Source organism: Sciurus carolinensis, chromosome 8 (assembly GCF_902686445.1).
Source record: "Sciurus carolinensis chromosome 8, mSciCar1.2, whole genome shotgun sequence".
Taxonomy (NCBI): Eukaryota; Metazoa; Chordata; class Mammalia; order Rodentia; family Sciuridae; genus Sciurus; species Sciurus carolinensis.
Genome location: NC_062220.1, coordinates 123,246,483 through 123,266,116, shown reverse-complemented (window position 1 = coordinate 123,266,116; position 19,634 = coordinate 123,246,483). Strand labels below are relative to the sequence as shown.

Genomic DNA, 19,634 nt, shown 5'->3' with positions numbered 1-19,634 from the left:
GGCAGGGAGGTCTGTGCCATTCAGGAATGAATCACTGGGCTCCAGGGCCTGGGCTTTGCCTGTACCTTAAGCCCCTCCATCACTAGGAAGCGTCTGACAGGCCAGCCTTCCCTCCAGCACTTTATTTGCTATTTTTGTTTGATTCATCATAAGTATACTGGGACATATGTTCATGGCATTTTATAATGTTGTTTTATGTTTCATGATGTTGAATGGTCAAATACCCTTTGTTTGTTTTATTTTCAGTTCTGTCTTACTTAGAACAATATTCTCTGAAACTCTATTAATTAATAATGGCTGTGCAGCACATGTGAGGGCCCTGCTCATTTTTTACTCAGCTGCAGCCCCAAATGTGCTGTCGAGTTTTCGTGGGTGCTGAAAGCCTCTGCTCGACAGCTCCAGTGTGACCGTAGCCTGCCCTATCCCTTGGCCACCCTGTATCAGACCCCTCCTCCTCACTGAAGTCAAGGCCAAACCAAGGCCAGAATGCCCAACAGAGGCCCATCAGCCAGTTCCTGCTTATGTGAGCAGTCTGGGCAACCCCCACACTGACCACTGCTGCAGTTACCTTTTCCAATTTACAATATCCTGGGGAATCTGTGTCTATCCCACGTCTGCTTCTGTGGGGGTGCACCAGTCCCTGGCCCAAGCTCATGACACATCATGGTGAGCAGTACCTGAGCAACCCAATGCCCATTCTGTCGCATATAGTTACAGGTCTAGGTCCTGAACAGGAGAGGGTCTATCCTGCAGACTGCATGGCTCCAGATGCTGGCTTCCTGTGCATGGGAGAGGGGAACACACTCCACAGTCAGTTGGGCTGTATTTTCACCCCATAAATGGGCCAAGCAAGTAATTCTGTGTCCCCGAGAATGCATCTACTCCCTGTATCCTTCCTGTTGGAACTACAAAACACCCATAGGACTGGTTTTGCTGTGGCTGCTAATTCCAGGAACTTATATCTTGTCACCCAGGTTTATCACGCATATTATAAACCATTAGAGTTCACAGTGGCTGAACGGGATGCATCCCAGTGTTATGTAAAGGTGAGTGTCCTTTGGGTCCAGGGCTGAGTTGTACAGAGGGTTGGAAGAAAGGAGGGAAGGAGCTGGCAACAGAGGTGGGTGAGTTCTGTGGTACTCCTCTAGCAAAGCAGTGGGAATGTCTCAGGGTCACTAGTGCCCCCAGAGGTAGGACATAGTTGGGTCCCTCCTCTATTCAGGCTGCCACTGAGATTCTGTGTCTTTCAGATGGTGTGCCTGAGGGAGTCCCCACAGCTGGTGCTGGGCCTGCACTTCCTCGGTCCCAACGCTGGTGAAGTTACTCAAGGATTCGCTCTGGGGATCAAGTAAGTCAGGAGGAATGTCAGCCGTTATGCGATGCTCGGACTGGGTGTCCCTCCTAGTATTGGCAGCACTACAGTGGAAAAAAGCCTGCTGGGTTTCATGTTGCTTTCATGTGGTCTTGTGCATGTTTGCAACACAGATTCTTTAGGCTCCACTCAGACATGGCAGGTTCAGTGGGAGGAGAGGCAGCTTTCTTCTCCAGCCAAACACTGTTCAGGCAGAGCCATGCTACATGTCTGCTGTGGCTGGCTGCCTGGGGATCACTGTGACCCTGGGTCACTGTTTGGGCCTTTTCAAGGCCCAAACAAGCAGAATTAGGTCTTTGCGTACCTAGCTGAACCCTTAGGCAGTTGAGAGCAAGATCCTGGCTTCAAGTGAGCCAGGAAAGAGCCACTCTGGAGTAGTTTTGTGTTTTTTGGAGCTTGGGCTTTTGCCTGGACTAAAGCTGTGTTGTATTTTTGTTTTTGTTTTGTGGTGCTAGGGTCCCAGGGCCTTGTGTGTGCTAAGCAAGCACTCTACTGCTGAGTTACATCCCAAGCTCTTCATGCCATGTGTTCTGGGGATCCCAAGATCTAAGGAAGCTATGCAGTGGTTCTGGGTAGGGTAGGTTGTCTGAGGCAGTTGGAGGCTGGGTCATGATCCATCATCTCTCTGCCAGACCTCTTAGGCAGAGGGGCTGGAGTTGAGCTGTCTGTGGATGAAGCAGGGGTCAAAGGGCATAGGAACAATTTAACACAAAGAGAAGGCTATGTGGACAGATGGGGTCCCAAGTATGCTGGGGGCATGAGTGTAACTAAAAGCCAGCCTTAAGGGTAAGAGGTCTGGGTGTAGGGAAGAGCATGAGAGGGCTGGGGCAGGAGAGCAGGGCCAATATGTTGAAAGGCTCAGTGGGTAAGATGGAGAGTCTGGGATAGATGCTCTGGGGAACCCCACTCTTCCCAATGGGCTATCTAGGCCTTCTTACCTGGCCACCCTGTCATAGGGCTGAGAGCCTCAGGCCCCACCATAGCCCATCTAGCCCATGTGTTGCAGCACTGGCTTGAGTTATAGGGATCAGGTTCTCCCAGGACATAACAGAGAATAACAGGGAGGGTTGGGTCTGGAGTAGGCTCATGTCCTTGGAACACATGTCTGTGGTCCCTAAGCTACAGGGCCATCTGTGGCAGAGTCGTCATTTGGAAGTTCAGTCCTTAGTAACCTTTGGATAGAACCCCAGGAGCCTTATGTACCCTCTGCTAAGAGTTCTCCTGGAGCCTGTAGGGTACAAGAAGAGTGACCCTTGGAAGGTAGTCTACTGACACTTCAAGTAATGGTAGGCTGGGCCGTCCACAGCACTCGCTCTAGCCTGGGAGACTTCTGGGTCTGACAGGGCCCAGAACATCTGGCCCAGACCCTCTATCTTGTCCATGGAGCCTTTCAACATATTGGCCCTGCTCTCCTGCCCCAGCCCTCTCACTGCCCTTCCCTATACCCAGACCTTACCCTTAAGACTGGCTCTTAGTTACACTTATGAACTTGTCTGTCCCACGAAGCCTTTGCCATTCACATGCTCTGACATACTGATGCCCATACCAACACTCAGTTTCTGGAATAATTTCTGGAAAAGTCCTTTAAATTTTGGCAGCCTCTTTTAATAATGCAACTGCAGAGAGCTGGTTTTCTTTTCTTTCTTTGGTACTGGGAATTTAACCCAGGAGCATTTAACCACTAAGCCACATTCCCAACCCTTTTTATTTTTTATTTTGAGACAGAGTCAAATTGCTTAGGGCCTTGCTATGTTGCTGAGGCTTGCTTTGAACTTGTGATTCTCCTGCCTCACATAGCTTCTGGGATTACAGGAGTGCCTCAGCACACCCAGCAGAGTTGATTTTCTTAATATGCAAAGATCTCTTATAAATCAATATAAATAGGCAATTCATAGGAAATAATAATAAACAATAGAAGCACACTGTGTCTTGAAATGTAAAGTTTGGACTATTAAAATGTAATTAAAACACTCTTGAACCACTTTGGTTGGTAAAGCATAAAGGGCTTAGTACTGTCCAGTAGTGATCATTTTCCAGTGTCTGCATAATGGAGACACTGACGCTCTGAAGCAAGCTAGTGTAGTTCAAAGACTTGTATTCCAACCAGGTGTGGTGGCCCATGCCTATAATCCCAGCAGCTCAGGAGGCTGAGTAGAATGGCAAGTTCAAAGCTAGCCTGAGCGATTTAGCAAGACTGTAAGCAACTTAGTGAGACTCTGTCTCTAAATAAAATATAAAAAGGACTGGGAATGTGACTCAGCAGTTGAGTGCCCCTGGGTTCAATCTCCATTACCGTACCCCTCCCCAAAAAGAAAAAAAAAAAACTGATATTGCAGACATGGAGTGGACCTGCATACTAGTGACTTTCTGTCTGTAATGTACACATCGTTTTTTGTTTTTGTCTTTGCAGTGCTGGGGATTGAACCCAACACCTTGTGCTTGCAAGGCAAGCAGTCTACCAGCTGAGCTATATCCCCAGCCCATACCTGTTGTTTTGAGTTAGGAATGTATCTACCAGATATTCCAACACATAAGTGCACGTTAAAGACAGTTGTCTATTGCAACCTTGTCTAATGACAAACAATGGAAACCCTAGAAGGCATCCGTAATGCTGTTCACCCAAGTAGATGAACAATGCATGCTGAGTGTGTGTAGTAATACAGGGGTCATGAGTAGATGCTGTGAATACCCACAGCAGCCCTCAGTCTGTAGAATTTGGCAGGTAGGCTTGGGATCCTGGGTGAGGGCCAGGTCTCAGAAGGTCCAGAGGTAGCGAAGGCTGTTTCTTATAGGGCCAGTGGCAGGACTAGACCAGATTCCCCTCCCCCATGCTCCATTATGCATTCACTCTTTGTAGGCAGGATGCTGGGGCTCAGGGTACAGCTACCCACAGAGCAGCCAGCTCCCTGTGTTGGGCAGCAAGTGCTCAGAGCACTGATGTTATGCTGCTGCATATGAGAAGTCTAAGTAGAACTGGGCTGGGCAGGAGGCCAGGCAGGTACAGTCTGCAGCAATATAAAATGGGCTCAAGGGTTGGGGATGTAGCTCAATTGTAGAGCACTTACCTAGCATACACAAGGCTCTGGGTTCAATCCTTAGCACCACCAAAAAGAGAAGTGGGCCTGAACTTACTTTGATGGGGAATTTGAACCATGTCTTGACAGAGTGAAGGGGCAGGCCCTGGGAAAGGACTAGATGGGACTATGCCTGGTAGGACTGCAGCAGCAGCAGGAGGCCAGGCCATAAAAAGCCAGGGAGAGGTTGGAAGGGAGGTGGGTCAAACGGGGTTGCTACTTGGCCACTGTGGGAACTGGACATTCTCTGGGAAGGAGGTGATCAAGTACAACTTATACAGGCAGGTGTTCTGGCTGCTGGCTGGAGAAGAAGGCAGGGGAACTTCTAAAGCCTTCCCAGGGTCAGAGTGGCATAAACACAATTCCCTGTGCTGAAAGACTCCTTTGCCTATCTCTGCCAACCCCTGCACGCAGATGTGGGGCCTCCTATGCACAGGTGATGAGGACAGTGGGCATCCACCCTACCTGCTCTGAGGAGGTGGTCAAGCTACGCATTTCCAAGCGCTCGGGCTTGGACCCCACTGTGACCGGCTGCTGAGGTTAAGCCATCATCCCTGCAAGCCCAAGGGTCCGTGGCATGCTGTTCCCCACTGCCAAGTTTCCTCAAAAGCCCAGATCCAGGTATGCAGGTTTGAGGGTGAACATATGATTCGGAGTTGTGGGAGGCACCCTGATGAGCTCCCTCCAAGTTCATGGTAAGGCTATATCTACCTTGCTACCTGGAACAGGTGAGCTCTGCTCCCTGTGCCAAGCCCTGGTGGCCCTAGGTACCCAGAGATCCCTACTTGGCCATTAATGTTTCCCATGTCCAGGTTTTGAAAGGACAAGCTCACACCTGTAGTATCCTCTGGGCAACCTCAAGTTGCTGATCCCTGTGGGCTGCTGGCAAGAAGTGGGCCACCTGTTCCTGCCCTTATAGAGTGCCAGCACTAACTCATTTCCTTCTTGCCCAGAAGGTGGAGATGCTGTCTCATACATGGCCAGCTGCTGCCCTGCACATCTGGTTCTGCTATAGCTTTGCAAAGCTGGGCCGGCCGAATGGATGGCCGGAAGTCTCAGGGGTATTGTGTTCATTGCAGTTTTCTTCTGGGGAGGAAAAAATTAGTGAGTTCCTCCCTGCCCGCTGCCAAGGCATGCGTATGGCCAGGGCCTTGTCCCCTGTCAGTCTGACATAGCACCTTTTAAGCCCCAGCAGGGTGGGCCCTGGGGCGTACACAGTCCAGCCCACCCTAGTGTGTCCCCTATGACTGTCATAGGGCCCCTCCTGATCCTTTCTTTGGATCCCCTCTTCCTTTTTTTTTTTTTTTTTGGGGGGGGGGTGCTGGGGATCAAACCCAAGGCCTTGTGCTTACAAGGCAAGCACTCTACCAACTGCGCTATCTCCCCAGCCCCTCCCCTCTTCCTTTAGAGCAGAGGCAGAGTTGGTAGGCAGAGCAGTAAGCTCCCCCTTGAGATATTCTTGGCAGACTTCATGGTCTGAGCAGCTGCTGAAGGGTCCAATGAGCAGCAGGCCCTGACCAGGGGCCTTGCCTGGGCATTCTGTCATTTAGCTCCACCACAACTACCAGAACCAGGATTGCCTTTGATATAGACATACAAAGTACCTATCCTGAGGAAACTCTTATCAGAATATTACACCTCACAGAACTGTTTTGTTAAGAGCCTGCTACAAATATTTTATCATTTCAAAATATTTTTATTGCACTGCAGTGTTCCCTGTGACACACTGACTGGTGGTAGGGGGAGGGGGACATCTCTTCGGGAGCTCATCTCCAGTCCATCCCTTGAGGGTCCCGTGTGCAACTGTGGGAGATGTGACTAAGCAAATGTGAGGGGTGACTTGTGCTGACCCCACCTGTTGTTTGCAGGACTAGAAGGCGAGGATTGGGCGAGCTTCTGCCCTTCCCCTGGAGAGCTCAGGAGATGGTTGCATGGGAACAGCATGTGTCTGCACAGATGGCTGGTGTGCCCTGCAGGGATGGCTCTAGGGGTAGTCAGTCCCTTTCTCCTCTTCTACCTGGGACAGCCCCCCTGCCTAACCCTTGATGCCAGATAATGATGACCTGGGCAGAAACCCACCCTGTGGGCTGCCCATGCCTGAACCCCCTGGCATTTGTGGAGTACAAATAAAGAGGATGTTTTCCTAAACTGTGTTCTGCCTATGACATACACCCAGGATTGCTCAGGTAAGGTAGGGCCTGGCCAGCCCCCTAACTCCCTTCATCAAATGAGAGTAGTTTCCAAGACCTGCTGGCAAGGGAAGCCCATGATCAACTGGGACTATCCAGAGTACAGAGCATTCAAGTTCCCAACAGCCAGTGGGTGGGAGGGGCAGACCCTTTGACCCTTCTGGCCCCAGGAAGGACACAGTCCCCTACTGTGTCTCCCAGTTGCCTGACCTCTCATAGGGATCTCTCTGGGGACCCCTCTGCACAGGTTAGCCCTGAGTTCTCTTTGTACCTCAAAGCAAAGAGGACAGCCCAGATCCTCAGTAGATACTGGACAGGGGTGGGGGCAAGTGGCAGAAGGAAATGAATTGGCAGGGGTGTTTGAGACTTCTGTCCCTGAACATCAGCCACCTCATTACATTTCCATCGTGGCCTCCAAGTCAGCTCGTTGGCTGCACTCTGGCTAATCCTGCACATTGAGGCTTGATGGGTTGAGGGAGCGCCTGTCAATCACATTATAGAGAGACAGCGCTGACAGCGATGGGCAGGGCCCGGCATTGTACTGAGGCTTTAGTGGCAGCTAATCTCGTGTCTTCCTTAAGAAAACATCACTTAGTCTGCCGGCCTGGGAGCCTGGATGGGACCCTGCTTGTCAGTGAACAAAGGAATGTGTTTGCACCTTAATGGGCCTACGGGAGCCTGGCTCACAGTGTGAAGCGTGTGCGAGAGCTCTCAGACGCCCAATTAAGATGCCAAGTGCTGGGCTGGGCTGGGCCCTCCTGACAAGTGCAGAGCCAGATCAGCCGTGTCCCATTTAACGCACGGCTGGTGGCGCGCCCCTGCTGTAGATCCTGCGGGGAAGGATCCTCTAACCTGAGCTTTTTGTCTGCCTCAGAGGCAAAGAGGTCAGTGAACCCCTGCTGCCTGGAGCATGTGGGAGGCCCATCTGGGGGTAAGATGGGTAGGGGTCCACGGATTACTCTGCCCCAGCAGCAGCCTCTATCATGGGGCAGACAAGGAACTGGCAATGGCCTTGGTGCTTTCTGTGGTGATAGAAATGATACAGCCTGTGTGGGGTCCTCCACATATACCAGGCAGTTCTCTGGGGTGAGGGCCTTTTCCCTCCTTGCCTACCCAGTCAGCTAGAAATGTCTGTCACTGGCAACCAGAGTGCCCCCACACATCCATGTCCCCAGGTGGTTTTCTTGCACACCTTTTCCCCAAGAACAGATCTTACATCAGCACACCTGTCCCTATAACTTCTCTCATTGTGCTGTCCAACCTGTTCATCTGGTTTGTGCTAACCCCTAGGAGGGACCAAAATATCTATATCTCATGTCACAGATGGTCTTAGGTCCACTGACGCCCTTCGCACAGGGGCTTATGCACTCCTGGGAAATGGGGAACAGGGGACTGGTCCATCTCACAGTTGAGTGTTGCAGGAGAAAATCTACCACAAAGATCCTAGGAACCATCATCACCAGGGCCACTTTCAGGGTTGGGTGCTGGAGCATTATACACTGGCTTGGCCATAGGGTCCAGTGCCCTGAAACAGGTTCAGGGGACCCTGCTCTGGTGAGGCATGGGCCCCAAACCCCCACATAGTCAGCTGTGGGACCAGGACTAGATCAGGAGAACCCCAACATGCAGTGTCTACACATGACAGCTCCAATGGGCTTGTCACCCTGGGCTCTTGTGCCCAGCATCGAGGTGGGACCAGCATCAGGAGCAGGCCAGATATGCTATGCCAGGGATGGCTTCTGTCCTGGATGTCCTTACTGCCCTGTCTCCAGGATCCCTGCATGGCCAGCCCCTGCTCAGAGCCTGCCCTTCCCTTCCTCCCAGGAAAACACAAGGAGGGGCCAGAGCGCCACAGGCCAGGTGCTCTCTACCTGGCCCCAGGGCTGTCTCCTTGCTGCCTTTGCATGTTTTTATGGTGCAATGAAAATATGATTTTAATTCCTCAGATTGTTCTATGTAACCTGCAATTACCCCTGGCGATGTCTTGCACACTTCTGCTTGTGGCTCCAGGTTGCGCAAGGACAGGGGAGGGAGAGGAGCAGACAAGGGGGGGCGGGGTGCTATACTCAGGGCCACGCTGGCCCATCTCTTCCTCACCCTCCCCTGGGAAGTGAGGAGAAATCACCCATCGTTTTCTGCCACACCACACCCTTTCCCTCTTCCAGCCACTCCCACCCTGTACCCTGTCCTGAGGCTCCCTGGGGGGTAAGCACACAGAGGAAGGGTGGCAAGCAGTTGTGAAGGCTGAATGAAGTACTAGTAGTATAGGGCAGGGTCCAGAGAAGTCTCTGAGGAGGGCGCTTGGGCTGATAGCAGAGGGTATATAAGGGGGTCATCATCTCAAAGTAGACAGATGTTCAGACTGAAGCCCCCCATCACCACTCCAAGAATCCTACAGCACTGTTGGGATCCTCAGTTTCACTCAGTGGCAGTGGAGGGCATGTGCTTTGGCTCTGCTTTCCTGAATGTTGGAAGTGATCTCTGCCCTAGTTGGGAACGCTCACATGTGAGCAGAGTTGTTCCTGTGAGGAGCAGCTCAGCATCTGTCAGTGCCTGCAACTCAGAGTATCTGTGCCTATGGCCTTCAGGTTTGAGCTTGTCCCTGAGGTCTGTGTGTTTGTGTGTCCCACAGTATCTTGACACACATGACTCACCTCACCAGGTGGCTACTTCAGCCTCAGTGCCCAGAAGTCTGGAGGTGCCACCAGTACTTGGGTCCAGACTACTCCCCACTCTGAAGCAGGCCCATAGGGGCAGGCCGAGGCTCCCACCTGCTACTCACCTGCTGGGTGCAGAGCTACCTGGGAATGCAAGCCACCCAGGACCTGCATGAGGGACACCCTGAAATGGCCAGGTAGTGTGTCAGGGAGGCAGTGCCATTGCAGGAGACCTAGTTCCACAAGAACACATTACTAAGCCTTCCATACCCTATTCAGACTCCAGATGCCTTTGGCCTCCTGCTCAGGGCACTCACTCCACATGAGAGGTGTGTTTGTGTCTGCACTAGACTCGTGGGTGGGACTTGCTCCTGCCTCCCTGACTTCACCCTGTATGCCTCTGGAGCCACTTCCCCTCCACCCAGGGCCTCTTCTTACCAAGGCTGACCAAACCTGTTGGACTCCCTTGTCCTGGCCTCTGCCTATCTGCCAGTCTTTTTAAGTTAGCCTACCCTTGGTCCTGCTCAGGGTAAAAGGGGAAGACAATATGGGATGATCATTGACAGACATGGAGGTGGGTATATCTACCAACCAGAGAGCAAGAAGCAGCAGTGGTGGGTGCACAAGACTGGCAGTTGGGCACTAGATGCTGGGGACAACAGCTAGATGCTGGACAACAACTAGATGCTGGACAACAGCAATAGGAGCCCAGCCCTGAGTACCAGGATCCATGGAAGCTCAAGTGTGTTCCTTCATAGACCCAGTCCTGTGGAGTATGTGTGAACAAATTCTCCATTCAGATGGGACCTAAACCAGGTGTGGCTCCTGGGGACCCACCCTCAACCTCTGCTCAGAGGAAAACTTCCTGACCCTAAACTTGTAAGTTGTGGGCCTCCTGCCAGGTGTGAAAGCCTCAGCCCAATCCAAACTGGGTTGGGTACTAGAATGGAGATGGGGTGGTGATGGGATACTATCCTTCTCCTCTAGTCAGGTAGATATCCTAGAGTAGGGACTGCTTGAGCAGGGCCTGGTCTTGGGGCCTAACCTGGAGAGTTCTCTATAGGTCTGAGCCCTGCCAACCCTTAGCACCCATGCTGCCAGCAACCCTACTGCCTGTCTACCTAGGGTCCTGACCTCTACCTTTCCCTTGTGCTTATGCAAGGAGGTGGCTGACTGCTGATAGAGGTTTCCAGACTCTGGTCCCTAGGCTGATGGGGCTCCCAGCACAAAAGTCTCCTCTCTGAGGACCCTAGGTTGAGAAAGGGGTTTCTGCCTTTGAGCTGGTCCAGTTATGCCTCCTTTGCCCCTTCCCTCCGGAGAAGGTTTCCCTTTAGTGGTAGTGCCAGTAGAAGCCCAGAACCAGGCGAACCTGCATGGGTAGCATTTTATGTCCCATCCTTGTTTCTCTTCTTTCTGGCACCTTCTTAGATCTGGGCTTTTTCTGACTGATCATTGCACAGTCCTAGGAGCTGCCCTACATCCTTCCTGTGCCAGACAGGGGCATAAGGAAACATGCATAAGTAAATGTGCAGAAGGCAGGCAAGAGGGGGTGCCAAGCACAGACATTGCCTGCCCCCCATGCTCCTTGGCATGTCCAGGTTGAGGGGGCTCCCTGATGCTCTGCTGTGGGGCTTTTCTGCTAGGTTTCTTCCAGCTTGTGAGGGGGCTCCCCTGGATTTGTGTAGATACCAATTCTGTTCTTCCCATAGCGCCTGGTATCCCAGCTTCACAGGGCTAAGCCATAGGGGCCCAGCTGATTGATGTCCCCCTTGGACAGGCTGGGGAAGGAGCTACCCAAAGCAGGCAGCAGGCTGGCAAGGGCTTATCCAACTACTATCCAGAATGTTCAGCTTGTGAAATAACCGGAGATAACTGGACAAAAAATTCTTCCCCAAAGAACTACCAAGAGGCAGGAAATGGGAGAGACATCGCAGTGATGGTTGTCTGGGAAGGCAGAAGGCTAAAGAGATGAGATTCCAGACTGCCACACCTGGATGTTCCTTGGGCCTTACCTGTAACAGCACCTGATCATTAGGTCCCTGATCACAGGGCCAGCCTCCAAGCCCAGCACTCATGGTTGTGGTCATTGCTCCTGTCTCCAGAATCCACTATAACAAGGTGAAGGTTTGTCAAGGGCCAAGGACATGCAGCAAACATGATCTTCCATAGGATGTGACCAGCACCCACTAGGGCCGGCGGTATAGGTTCTTAGGAAACAAGAATGCCTATAGTCACACCTCCCTGCACTGTCCAGAAGCTAAGGATTCAGGCACCTGCAACCTGTCCATGCATGGTGTTGTGCCATGTCACACTAATGCCCACCATGGCCCATCACAAGAGACCTGGGTCTACAGAGTATCCCAACTTGCTGCAGTAAACACCTGGGATAGGGAGCAACCCTGGGAGGGAAGAGAGATAGGACTTTGGGACTCTTTAAATAGCAGATGTTGCTACTTGATCCCTCCGAGCTTGATGGTGGAACAACCAGGACCATGGTCTTCAGACCTGGGCCTGACAGCTGCAGGCCTTCATACTTTCCTGCAGAACCACCTGTGCACTCTGGACCTGCTGGGGCCTCGCTTCTGCTGTCCTCCCTCTCTGTCCCCCATCCCCCTTATGGTACAACCTCACTCCCCAAGAATTCTCAGGTTTCTAGGGATTCTAGGAACCCTGAATATCCTGGTCCCCAGCCAAGCACCTGTGGTGACAAGGGCAGTAAGGAGCCCTCCACATCCCCCGGGGGCCCAGTAAAGCGTCTTAGACTCGAGCCTTCTTAATCCAGCCCTGATGCGGTTTATAGTACTCGGGTTACCCTAATCCCGAAACCCAAGCCAGGGTTCCAGCAGCCTTCCCAGCCCCATCTGAGGGGTACTCGGGGCCTTCCAAATGGGCAACCAGAGGACTCCCCTGCCCCCAAATGCCTTCTGTGTTTAGAGCTGACCCCAACTAGGGACAGAGCACCCACAGAGGTGAAAGAAAATCCAGCCCTGGTGAATGTAAGCAAGCTCTGAAAACACCAGGCCCTTGGCTGCTTGGCTGGATCTGCTGGAGCCCCTACCCAGGGAGGAAATTCAAAGCCAGTGGCGACAGCAGAAGTGATAGGCCAGGCAGACCCAGCTCGAGCCTGGCGAGGTCCTGGCCTCTAGAGTTTCATGGGACAGTGATTGGAGCTTGTGGTTCCATAAAATCGAACTGTTTTTCTCCTAATAAAATCAGATCTTTTGGGATAATAACTGATGATCAAATAACACCAAAGGCTTGGGAATAAAGAAGAACCACAAAGAAAACACATTATGACCTTGTTATGTTAGCAGCTGGGGGTTGGGAGTGATCTGGGTACAGCTCTCTGCCCCAACTACTGGTCATGGACCCAACTGCTGGCTGCTAGCCCAGCTGGGACTCCCAGAGCATGGGCACACATGTGAGCACCCCAACATGGAGCAAGAGCATCCCACAGTCTCCCTGGGCAAGGCACACACGTCCTCATATGCGCTAGCATCTTAATAGAATTTTCATACCTATACATTTCCCGAAGGCAGGTATAATTAGCTTCGGACCTACAAGGGTCAAGATACAGGACAAGTGTCAGGGGAGCAAAGCAACGTCCAGATGTGTTTTCTTCAGGTCCCCTACTTGATGAATGATGCCCCCCCAGAGTCACTATTGTGTGCTATGGAAAAACTAGGACATGGGCATGCTGCCACCACCACCCTTCCCACTGAGGCCCCAGCACTAGGTCCCTGCCTGCTGGAGAAGGTAGATGGGAGGTGAAACCTCCACAAGGCTTCAATGGCTCATTGTTCTGCCTGCAGTGGCTGAAATTGGGCCGGGTGATTATAATAATAAAGTTCTAACAATCAGCCAGTGGTTTGGTTTCCATAGCTTGGGGAGTATTTGATTTTCAAAGTCTTTGGGAGGGGAGGCAGTGTATAAATGGAGTATGTTGTTCACATCAGTCTATTCTTTGCGAGGCAGTCTCCCATCCTGTGCCTTAATTCTCTCAAAAAGTGTTGTACCTGTCAGCTCCCCAGTGCCCAGGCATGTCAGGGCGGGAAACTGTACCAGGAGGCCCAGACATGGTGGGAATGAGTCCTGCCTCCACCAGCTCAGACAAGCTCTACCCCACCCCACCCTTCCGAAGGCTGCTCTGAGGACAGATGTCTGCCACCATAGAGGCACTCAGTGAAAGGGGCACTCCTCTTATTTGGATTTTTTAGTAGCATACATCTGGCCTTGTCTGGTGTTTGTCCTTGTCTATGCTGTTGTTCCCTTAGCCAAAGATGTGCCTTCTTCACTCTTTTGCCCTGGTTAAGATTCACCTGTTCAGGGCTTCCCTGGAATGCTGTTTCTCAGTTACCCTAGAAGGGTTTTTTCCCTTCTTGTCCAAATGGGGCCTTATTTCTTCACATCTTTATCCCCAGTAGGGTCCCTCATACACAGTAGGTTTGTAAAGCATGTCAGTCTATCAAGCCTGACATGAAGATTTTATGTCATACTGTTATACTTTCTTTTTCTTTTTCTTTTGTAGTAATACAGACTGAACCCTAGGGTCTCATGCCTGCTAGACAAGTGCTGTACCACTGAGATATACCCCCAGCCCCTATGTTATACATTTTTTTTTTTGTAGGTGGGTACTGGGGATTGAACTTGCATTGAACTCAGGGGCACTCAAACACTGAGCCACTTCCCCAGCCCTATTTTATATATATATATATATATATATATATATATATATATATATATATATATATATATATTTTTTTTTTTTTTTTTTTTTTTTTTTTAATTTAGAGACAGGGTCTCACTGAGTTGCTTAGCACCTCACCATTGCTGAGGCTAGCTTTGAACTCGAGGTCCTCCTGCCTCAGTTGCCCAAGCCTGGGATTACAGGCATGTGCCACTGCACCCGCCCTATGTTATACTTTCTGTGTTAAAATGTCCCTGGTGCTTTCTTGTGCAATATCTAAGGTCATATATTCTGTACATAGTTTGTGGAAATAGGGGTGTAATTTGTACTTGACCTTGACTTCCTTCAGCTTACCTCCTTTTACTTCTGATGAGCTGGGGACCACCTACCATATGAAATGAGCAGCATAACACACTTTCTACAAACATTTTGTCAGGCACCCTGCATATCTAACCACAAAGACAGGCACAACTGGACTGATGCTTGTAAAACAAATGTACAGAGGTGCTGATTGACTGAGTAACTTATATTAGGGCTAATTTTTTCACAGATAGCGATGAACAAATCTAGATAAAAAAAGAAAGAAAACTGCTTGAAGGCACTGAAGATCAACCAAAAGCAGCTTGAAACTAATGGAAATTAAAACCACTAAAACCACAGAAAGTCCATGCCTTAGAGGAAAAAATTGTGTTCCAGGACTAAAGGATTAACCTTAGGACTAAAAACAAAACTGCAATAGATCCATCCTAACAAACATAAACTTAAAGTAGAAGGCTTGCTAGAACAAAATTCAATATACTTCAGAAGAGGACAGAATCTAGAATCTTTATAAAATGCCATTCACAATATTCAGAATGCAATAAAAAAAAACTAGACATACAAATTCACATCAAAATGTGATTCTTAGCCAAAATAAAAAGCAGCCAAGGGTTCGATCCCCAGCACCACAAAAAAAAAAAAAAAAAAAAAAAAAAAAAGCAGTCAATAGGAACTGGCCCCAAGATGACTCAGATACAAGAATTCTAAAAAGAGATTTTTTTGGTTTTATTTTGAGACAGGATCTTACTAAATTGCTGAGGTTCTCACTAGGTTGCTAAGACTGGTTGCAAACTTACAATCCTGTCTTGGCTTCCCAGTTTGCTGTGACTATAGCCATCTGCCACCTTACTTGCCTGGCATTAAATTTTGAAATACCTATTAGATGTTTAAGTATTTGAAGAGAAAAAAATCACAATAAATAGAGGGAATTTCACCAAAAAAGAAAAAAGAAAAGAAAAAGAAAAGAAATAGATACTGTAGAAGAAACTCAGATGAAAATTCTGGAACAGAAAAGTATAATAAATGAAAATTTGACTGGGTAGACTTTGTTCTTTTTTAAGAATCTTTTAGTTGGAGATGGACACAATACCTTTATTTTTATTTATTTTTATGTGGTGCTGAGGATTGAACTCAGTGCCTCACACATGCTAGGCAAGTGCTCTACCACTGAACCACAATTGCAGCCCTAGACTTTGTTCTTAAGAAAAGATTTTAAATGGCAGAATAAAGGATAATGATTTTTTTTTTTTTTTTTTTTTGTACTAAGGATTGAACTCAGGGGCGCTTAACCACCAAGGCAAATCCCCAGCCCTTTTTTTAATTTTCTTTAGAGACATGGTCTCACTGAGTTTCTTTGGGTCTCACTAAGTTGCTGGGCCTGGTTTTGAACTTGTGATCCTCCTGCTTCAGCCTCCTGAGCTGCTGGAATTACAGGCATGTACCACAAGGGAATGAACTTGATGACATGTTTTTAAAAGTTCTCCAATCAAATAGAGAGTAAAAAAAAAAATTAAAATAACAACAAAAACCAGGGACCTATATATTAAAAATCTAACATAATGGTGTTTCAGGAAAAAAATGAACAGGGCAAAACAATTTTTTTGAAGAAATAGCTAAAATTTCATGAATTTGGTAGAAAACATCAATTTACAGATTAAGAATCTCAGCAAACCCCAAGCTATATAAACACAAGCAGATGGGTGTGGTGACACATGCCTGTAATCCTAGCAACTTGGGAGGCTGAGGTGAGAGGATCTTAGATTTGAGAACAGCTTTGACCACTTAGTGAGACCCTGTCTCAAAAAAAAAATGATTTTTAAAAGAAAATGTCTGGGAATGTAATTCAGTGGTAGAGTGCTCGGTTCAAACCCCAGTACCAGGAAGAAAGAAAGAAAAAGAAAAAAAAAAAAAAAAAAAGAAAGAAAGAAAGAAAGAAAGAAAGAAAAAGAAAGAAAAGCACAGGCAAGTCAGGTGTGGAATGCATCTGTAGTCTCCTGAGCAGTTAACTCAGGAGGCTGAGGCAGGAGGATCGCTTGAGCCCAGGAAGAGTGCTTGAGCCCAGGAGTTTGAGACCAGCCTGGGCAACATGAGATTCCGTCTCAAAATAAAAATGAAGAGAGTGGGGTGGGGTGGGGTGGGGGAGATATGAACAAAGGCAGGTACATAATAGCCAAACTTCTTGAAAACCAAAGCTTAATGGAATATCCTTCAAACAGAGAAATAAGGACATATCACAAATACTCTACTTTGCATCAGAAAAAAACATAGATCAGAAGCAAAGGAACAAAATATATTGACAGAAAAAAAAACAAGTCAACCTGAAAATCTATGTGCAATAAATATTATTCAAACCCAAGAAAGAAATAGGACATTCTTAGATAAAGATAGCTGAGATAATTCCTCCCAACAGTTTGCACTACAAGAATGGCTACAGAAGATCTCAAGCTGAAGGGAAATTACACCAGATAGAAACAGATCGACAGAAATAAATGAAACACAAGAAGTGGTAAAAATACAGATGGACAAAAAATGCTATTTCCTTTTATTTTCTTTAAGTTACTGATTACTTAAAACATTTATAACAAAATACATTTGAGCTTATAGTAATGAAAAAATGTCAAAAGCAAAACAGTTGCAAATGCAATCATATGAGTGGAAAACTCTTCAATTTAATGTGAAGTGATACAATATTAACTCTAAGCAGGTTATAACAAATTAAGGATGTGTTATGAACTTCTGGAGCAACCACTAAATATTACAATGAATGAACAGAGGATATTTCAGCAGAGAAATAGATACTATAAAAGAAACCCAGATGAAAATTCTAGAACAGAAACATACAATAACATATGAAAATTTAATTGGACTTTGTTCTTAAAAATAGATTGTAAACTGGGCACAGTGGCCCATGCCTGTAATCCCAGAAGCTTGAAGGCCAAGGCAGGAGGATTGTGAGGTCAAAACTAACCTCAGCAATTTAGCAAGGCACTAAATAAAATATGAAAAAGGGCTGGGGATATGGCACTGGTTGATTGCCCTTGAGTTCAATACCAAAACAAACAATAAAACAAACAAAAAACCCCAAAAAGCATATTGTTGATGGCACAAAAAAGAGTAATGAAATAGAAAACGGTACATCTAAAAAGCCAAGTAGAGGGCTGGGGATGTAGCTCAGTGGTAGGTTCCACCCCAGCACTGCAAGATAAATAAAAATAAAAAAAATCAATAGAGGAAATAAAATAGAATACAAAAAAATATTGAAAAGTCCCAAAAAAGCCAGAAAAGGAGGAATGGAGGATTAATAAAAAATGGAACAACCAACCTAGATGCCCTTCAGTTGATGAATGGATAAAGAAACTGTGGCATATTTATACAATGGAATATTACTCCGCAATGAAGAATGATAAAATTATGGCATTTGTAGGCAAATGGACGAAACTGGAGAATATCATGCTAAGTGAGATAAGCCAATCTCAAAAAACTAAAGGACGAATGATCTCGCTGATAAGCGGATGAGGACATATAATGGGGGGTGGGAGGGGTTAGCATTAGGTTTAGGGTTAGGTTTAGGGTTAGGGATAAGGAGAGCAGTAAGAATGAAGGAAAGAAGGACTGTATAGAGGGAAAAGAGGGGTGGGAGGGGTGGGGGGGAAGGGGAAAAAAATAAACATCATTGCCCTATGTAAATGTATGATTACACAAATGGTATGCCTTGACTCCATGTACAAATAGAGAAACAACATGTATCCCATTTGTATACAATTAAAAAAAATAAATAAATATAAAAAAAAGGAACAAATAGAAAACAAGTAGTAAAATGGTAGACCTAAGCCTAATCATATTAATAATTGCATAAATAAATGAGTTAAAAAACCAAATCCAATTATATGTTATCTACAAGAGATACCTTTACATATAGACACATCCAGATTAAAAGTAAACATATGGAAAATGTATATATATACATCTGAAAAGAAAGCACTAGAAAACTGATGTATCTTTGTTGATATCAAACAATATGGACTTCAAGAAAAGAAATTGCACCAAAGATAAAGGAGGAACATTTCATAATAATAAAAGGCTCAATCCATCAGGAAAGCCTAACACTCATAAATATATGTACCAACTAACAGAATTGCTTCTTTTTTTTATTTTTCAGTACTGAAGATTGAACTCAGGGATGCTCTACCACTGAATTACACCCCAGTCCTTTTTGACAGGATCTTACCATGTTGCTGAGGCTGATTTTGAACTTGAAATCCTCCTGCCTTAGCCTTATGAATCAACTGAGATTACAAGCTTATACCACTGCAGTCAACCAGAATTGCAAAATTAAAATGAGAAATGACAAAACTGTAGATTTGATCCCAGAATTGTAGATAGATAAATAGATAGGAGGATGAATTCACACAGAGATTTTTAATACCTTGATCAGCAATTGATATACAGCTAAGAAATTCAGAGTTGAAGACACTATCAACCTCCTAAATCTAACTGACATTTGCAGAACACATTTTCCCATTTTTAATTTTTTTCAATAGGTCACTTTTCTTTTGTACTGTAATGACTAGCTGCTATGATAGAGTTATGTTAAAAATTTTAGTAATGTTTTTGAGCTTAAATCATATTCATATAAATGGTACAATTTGATAAATTTTAACAAATATAACCACTCAGAAGTCACCCCAAAAATCAAGATATAGAAACTTTTCATCCCCTTGCCTCCCCCCGCATTTTCTCATGCCCTGCTGGTCTTTCATTTCCTCCACTTCCTTGCTCCAGGTGAGGACTGATCAGCTTTCTGTCAATAAAAGATGAGTTTGCATTTTCTGGAACATCTGATATAAAGGGTCTCATACAGTATATACTCTTTTGAGTCTGATTTCTTTCATTCAGTTTTTGTGTATCAATACCTTATTGATTGATTGATTGATTGATTGATTGATTCTCCTTCTCCTTCTCCTCCTCTCCTCCTACTATTCCTTCTCCTTTTTGGATAAGTAATGTTCCATGGAACAGATGTGCCAATGTTGCTTATCCATTCACCTATAGATGAATATTTGACATGAATTGTTTTGGGCTATTAGCAATGAAACTGCAATGAATGTTGATGTACCCTTTGTGTAAACTAATGTTTTAATTTCTCTTGGACATATAGGAATGATGTATCTAGGTCATAAAATTAGTACATGTTTAATATTATAAGAATGCTCCTGGATACAGTGGTGCCCACCTGTAAACCCAATGACTCTAGAGGCTGAGGCAGGAGGATTAATTGAGACCACAAGCTGGAGAGCAGCCTGGGCACTATAGTAAGACCCCATCTCAAAAACAAAA

At 46.8% G+C, this 19,634-nt stretch overlaps 1 protein-coding gene across 5 annotated transcripts in view; it reads left to right on the top strand.

The window, feature by feature from the left end:
* Txnrd2 (thioredoxin reductase 2) overlaps positions 1 to 19,140 on the top strand; it is a 66,551-nt gene extending 47,411 nt beyond the window's left edge. For 3 of the 5 annotated variants that reach the window (XM_047561824.1, XM_047561827.1, XM_047561826.1), the window contains 4 exons: positions 975 to 1,046; positions 1,251 to 1,348; positions 4,861 to 5,067; positions 6,315 to 6,575. In XM_047561824.1, coding sequence (XP_047417780.1) covers positions 975 to 1,046; positions 1,251 to 1,348; positions 4,861 to 4,984 — 294 coding nt within the window. In that variant the 3' untranslated portion in view covers positions 4,985 to 5,067; positions 6,315 to 6,575. Of the gene's footprint in view, positions 1 to 974; positions 1,047 to 1,250; positions 1,349 to 4,860; positions 5,068 to 5,399; positions 5,508 to 6,314; positions 6,576 to 18,456 lie in introns of those variants that run through there. The other 2 variants (XM_047561825.1, XM_047561828.1) reach the window with 2 other exon arrangements.
* The last annotated feature ends 494 nt before the right edge of the window (positions 19,141 to 19,634 follow it).